The sequence below is a fragment of the Schistocerca serialis genome, chromosome 7 (assembly GCF_023864345.2).
Source record: "Schistocerca serialis cubense isolate TAMUIC-IGC-003099 chromosome 7, iqSchSeri2.2, whole genome shotgun sequence".
Classification (NCBI taxonomy): domain Eukaryota; kingdom Metazoa; phylum Arthropoda; class Insecta; order Orthoptera; family Acrididae; genus Schistocerca; species Schistocerca serialis.
Genome location: NC_064644.1, coordinates 227,567,650 through 227,573,649, shown reverse-complemented (window position 1 = coordinate 227,573,649; position 6,000 = coordinate 227,567,650). Strand labels below are relative to the sequence as shown.

General features: G+C 44.0%; 1 protein-coding gene across 1 annotated transcript in view; it reads left to right on the top strand.

Moving 5' to 3' along the window:
- Positions 1-1,129: 1,129 nt before the first annotated feature.
- Positions 1,130-6,000, top strand: part of LOC126412125 (Krueppel-like factor 16) — a 268,092-nt gene continuing 263,221 nt past the window's right edge. Inside the window, exon 1 of the mRNA XM_050081565.1 lies at positions 1,130-1,957. Coding sequence (XP_049937522.1) covers positions 1,333-1,957 — 625 coding nt within the window. The 5' untranslated portion in view covers positions 1,130-1,332. The remainder of the gene's footprint in view (positions 1,958-6,000) is intronic.

The following is a 6,000-nucleotide window of genomic DNA, read 5'->3' as shown; positions in this document are numbered from 1 at the left end:
TGAAGATTGCCTCACAATGGACGTTTGCTTGTACAAGTCTCCACAATTGTTCATAGGCCCAAGCATGTGTGCTTTTTGGAATGCACAAAATTTCATGACAGAAAATGGACCAAGTCTCAAGCTGTTTGAACGGTCCGAATGCACGCGTTGAATTAGTCCACCGATGATCGAGTATGTTTGAGCAGTCTTCGAGCAAAGGGTCTAGGTTACAGAAATCTCTGTATATGCGACGATTTCTTTTAGAGAGACACCGATAGAATGTTTTTTTGACCCAGTAAAGTTTATCTGTGTCTGATATTTTGAGAATGCAAAGGTGAATTCATGGGAAGAATTTGTAAGACATTGTTCTCAAGGGGTGCTAAATGATAAATAAAATGCATTGTCAACAAAATGGAGAAACTGTTCTAAGGACGTTTCGGGGCGGGGGTTTAGACGACAATAATAGACTTAGTGTACTCTACGTAGAGGCTTTATGTCAAAGAGTAATCACTGTAGATGATATGTATATGTCATTTGCTCTAAAACATAGTTTCCAACTAACAATTTGGCTGTAATAATAACTTCAGTTTCACGTTTGTTATTTAGCAACAGAGGTAGTAAGGCGTCAAATACCACTAGACCTTAGAAAGAAACATAAAATTGCGTTTTATTCCATATGCTAATATATTCTGTTATGATACAGAAACGGCTTACAATTGATACTACATACTTCATTTTAAAATGGAGAGTTATTATCTGCGTAAGAAGCGATAAAATCACCACTCGTGTTTTTTTGATTTTGGTTAATTGAACAATTGTGTATCACCATTTACGCAGCAATGTTCGTTAAAAGAATAGACCATGGTTGCGTTTATTTCGATAACAATAGTGTAGCGTTAAAAAACTTACGTTATTTACGTACGATATTTTGGATGTAGCATGATATTAATGTTTACAAGTTTCGGGTGGATACATCCCTTCGTTTCCAAACGCAGCGCGACGTTTACTTTGAATGCTGGCCGACAGATGTCTCAGCCAATGCATGGTGCGCTCGCTACGATCACGTGATATGCGCAGTGGCCGTGCGCAGAGGTTCGGCGGGCCCTGTTCAAGGGGCATGGCGCTCGCCAGGCCAGTCGTGCGACCGTCGCGGGAGGGGAAGGTTGTGCGCACTATCGGCGCGGCAGGGAGGGATGAGCACGAGTACGCCGCAGCCGAACAAAGGAAAGCAGCGCAGAGCCCTGTCGAGGGCTGACTCGTGAGAACGCAGAGATTCACAGCCGACCCCGTTCACCTCCCGCCGCCACGCTGCAGCCGAGCAACTCCACCCGTATCGAGCAAGAAGATCTCGATATGGATCAGGACATAAACTTCGCGGCACAATGCCTAATAGCTATGTCTAATTCTAAATTCAACGGTAACGGAGGTAACTGGAATGCCTCGTCAGTGCCTCTGGACTTGTCTCCACATCGTGGAGCTGCCGTCATTGTGGACAAGGTACCCGGTTCTGGACTGTGGGAACCGGAGGCGGCTGTCGCAACGGCTGGGGCTGCGTCGCCTAGCTCGGCGGGGTCCGCCCCCGAGTTGTATATGGTAGCGCGGATTCTGACGGATTTAACAAGTATCAAACAGGAACCTGTGCCCAACGTTCCCAGTGACGATGACGGGGGTAGCAGCGCAGCCGACGAATTGATGATCGATGAAGAAGAGGAGGAAGTTGTGTGCGAGGTGGATATGAACGATGCCGCGTCATCTTCGTCGTCTGTGCGCACAAAGCGTCCGGCCGGTAACGGCGGTAGTGGCCGGCAGGGGGCGGGTCGCAAAGCCCCCAGCAGCGGCGGCGGTAGCAGGCCCAGCAGCCGGGCCGCCAACACCGCAGCTGCCCTCGCCCGGAAGGTCCACAGATGCGACTTCGACGGCTGCGACAAAGTATACGGAAAGAGTTCGCATCTGAAGGCCCATCTTCGAACACATACAGGTGAGTTCTGAGAATTAATTGCGCTGAATTTAGCTCTAGATCGTAGATGCTTGTACCAGGTATTACCTCGGAAGTATCGGTACTGTTTTAAGTGTAGTTCTAATGAAACTTAACGCTTGGAATGTGTTTGTTATCCAAAAACAAAATTTTACAATTATAATGATAATCTGTTTAACGTCAGATTTATATTGTACACGACGATCTCCGTAGTGAGGCTCCACATTTGTAACTGATATGCTTCATGGTTTCTCAGTAGCTAAACTTAATTATTTCGACCATCACTGTTAGCATCTTTTCGGTTTCCTTTACAATATAATAATAATCGCAATTTCAGCATTAATCCACAAAATTCTCGAGGGTGTTGGGTGACTCGTCAGTATCCGTCTTCTGCCCAGAAACTCCTTCAGAAGCAGTTTTCGGGGCAGGGAGTTGATTATGTGACGGTCGAAAACAGATCGTGAGAGCAGGACTGCAACGCATTTAGGCAGCCCGCCACATGCGTTAAGCTCGTGGGAGGGGCTGGCGTGGGCGTTGCTGGGGGGCGTGTTCGATAAGCCGCTGGTTATTACACACACGCCGCGTAGCAGTCAAAAATGTACCGCCAAATCCAGATTCGATGCCTATCTAGGCTGAAGCGTTTTACATGTAACACTTAATGAATTTTGTATTCGTAATATTAGGAAGTCGCTTATTATCTCGCGTAGCATTAGACGTCTAAATCATTTCTACTTTCACGTTCTTTTTACATGGCTAGATTTAAATGCAGAAAACATACCTTGCAATAATAGCGCTCTATTGCCCTAAGTGGTTGGTTTCACTGCCTGTGTAATTTAAAATATGAAACGCTAAAGAGCGACACAAGAGCAGATAATCTGTTGGGCTCGTTTCTACCATAAGTGTCGGTCCAAGTCGTGTAGAAAATGTTTGTTTCGTCTACTCGACTTTTTGTAAGTGATAGGCAGGTGAATACTTTTGTTGCTATTCTAATATTAAAAAAAAAAATTTGGCGCTGACAGCGTATAACCTGTGTACAATCGGGCTCACTCGTAGGATAGTCTGTACGCATGCGGGGAATTATTGTTGCTCCAACATTATTGAAGCAATTCGCATGTCTCATTTTTAACCGTTCTGTTGCCCCATAGTTTCATGTGCTTTGTTGCGTACGCATGAGTCGTTTTTCTTTTTTCTTGCCCGTTGCTCAGCAAATGTTTCCAAGGAAACAGTCGACTGATGATTGGATTCAAGTTAAGTTTTTGAGTTTAAATATTAATATTGGTCAGGTAAAATATGTCTGCGTGAGAAGAGTCTGCCGTGGTAATTGTGTTCCTCTGGGGCTTTTTTTTTTTTTTTTTTTTTTTTAAACATAGAAGATTGTTTTTGTCTTGGAAGGAAATTTACGCACAGTTCTTACCTCCGCAGCTACATGTCAACTGATGGGGGCCAGGCGTAATATATTGACGGCCGGTGTGGCCGTGCGGTTAAAGGCGCTTCAGTCTGGAACCGCGTGACCGCTACGGTCGCAGGTTCGAATCCTGCCTCGGGCATGAATGTGTGTGTATGTCCTTAGGTTAGTTAGGTTTAAGTAGTTCTAAGGGACTTACGACCACAGATGTTGAGTCCCATAGTGCTCAGAGCCATTTGAACCAATATATTGACGTAAGAAGCAAATTGAATGTGCGGTGTTTCTGATGCATGCCTGTTAACCGACAGTTGGAAACGGGTCGGAAAGAATAACCAAAATGTTAAAAGTACTTGAGTCGTTTGCTGTATCGTAGAGGTGCCAGATATTAGTGCTACGTGATGTCTCCTTACGAACCACGCACTTTTTTACCTTAACAACTCCACTGAATGATAGGCGTAAAACGATTAATACCAGTTATTTCTATTCCTCAGCTAATATTCACGAAAGCGCGTAAAATAGCACTACGAAAAATATGTTGAAAATAAGTGCTCTACTCGAGTCAGACAATATTTTAAAATGTTTTAAAAAGCAGGACAAAGTGCCTGTTTTTACACCTCGCCCAAGGCTCTACAGTGCTAAAGAGATTCACAAGAAAGTATTGAATAGGCTATTTTAATGTAACACCGGCCGAATGTACTTACTTGGACGGCATTTCGTAAATGGTTGCCACATTCCAATCTTTTGACACACATAAGTAGCGTAATAGCTGAGGTTTTGTGAGGTGCCTTCTCAATGGGGACGAACAAGGTTGTTCATTGCATCAGACTCGTTTCCGCTTTCAAAGATTTTTTACACAACTTCTGTAAAATTCGGGACTAAGTTTCAGTTATGAAAAGTCATCGTGACGATACAGTAAAATTATTTTAGAATAGATGTTAATGGTCTTCGACGAAGATTTTTAGTAATATAAATGCCCAAGGGACTGGCCTCGTGTTCAATTCCTATCCAGCCACCTTTACATTAGTGTTGAATAATTAGTTATGCGCAATTTCCATTTGGTTCCTTAGAGAATAACCTTGGTTTATTTCAATGTGCTCACGGCCTATTATTTAACCCATCTGTGTCAGCACTAGCTATTGCTAATGGCCTCCTCTTGTGGAATATTTGGAGAGATGGTTTGTTGATTGGAATATTTGGAGAGAGTGTTTGTTGATTGCGCGTGCTCTTTCTTGTGGTTCAAATCAAATGGCTCTGAGCACTATGGGACTAACTTCTCAGGTCATCAGTCCCCTAGAACTTAGAACTACTTAAACCTAACTAACCTAAGGGCAACACAAACATCCATGCCCGAGGCAGGATTCGAACCTGCGACCGTAGCGGTCGCGCGGTTCCAGACTGCAGCGCCTAGAACCGCTCGGCCACTCCGGCCGGCCTTTCTTGTGGAATGGGATCTATGTTGGATGCAAGATTGAGATATTAGAAAATTATTGGTTCCATATGTCATATAATTCGTTCCATTCAAGAATACATTTGTTTGGACTTCTGTGGTATTTTGAGGATTGCTTTATAAAAGATATATGTACCAAGTCAACGTAAATCGTTCTGGAGCAACGTGATCACCATATTTCTCTACCACAGTTAAAACTGCGCCTTTCGCAATGATCGTGCTTTGACAACGGATTAATCTATTTTTCCACGATGATCTGATTTCATTCATCGTATTGGTCTCTGGTATGGATTTTTATTATTTTTGTTTTTGTCTTGTTATGTTTCTTGAGCGTCTCACCCGGCAATGTGGCAGCGGACCCTTGGAATTTACTTGGCTCACTACGGTCTGTAAGAGCTTTCCGACCTGGGTCTCTTTAACACGAATGTAGCATTCGTTCCTTTTTCCGTCCGTGGTATATATGATACAGCATCGATTCGTATGTCGCTAGCTTGGCTTGTCGATGTTTCGCAGCTGTAAATATATACCGTCAGTAGTTTGTTCCACAGACGTTTTTCTCACTTTCGAACCTTCCAGTCAGATTATACTGGATTAAGTTTTTTAAAGTTTAGATAATTGCCAGTATAGGTGTTGTAAAAACTAATTGGTGTTGTACATTCACAACTCATTCTCACTACGAGCAGCACTTTTTTTTTATCCAAAACTTGGTTAGGAACATAAACACTCCTTAGCCTTTCGCAGTTGGTGCCCGTATCCGCTGATCAGTCCCGGCATTCCTCCGCCCTCCTTGCCAGCCCTAGTCAAAATACCTGTGTCTCTGCGTCCCTACATTATAAACTCTGTGCTATTGCTGGCAGAAAGGCAGTAACTAAAACAGTTTCGCCATGTAGCAAGTGTTTCCGACGGGATGTTAGTTGACCCTGCAATGGAGTGCAACATGCTGTACAACTTCCGGGTTGAAATTGTCTAGGACTGTCTCAAACACTGACGGTTGCGTTAATCGGCAGGCCTATCCAGGCAGTACCTCTAACAGTCGAGTCGACCTCGTGTGCACCCTGTGGCTTTTGTAGGTAGTGTAAGGTTTTGCTAACGAGTTGTCGCTGCGGCGCCGAGCAGTTGGCTATTTAACTGTGTGGTAAGTATTGGCTTTGGACAAAGGAGCGTTTTAAAAGCTGGCGCATGCGCGGTGCGGCA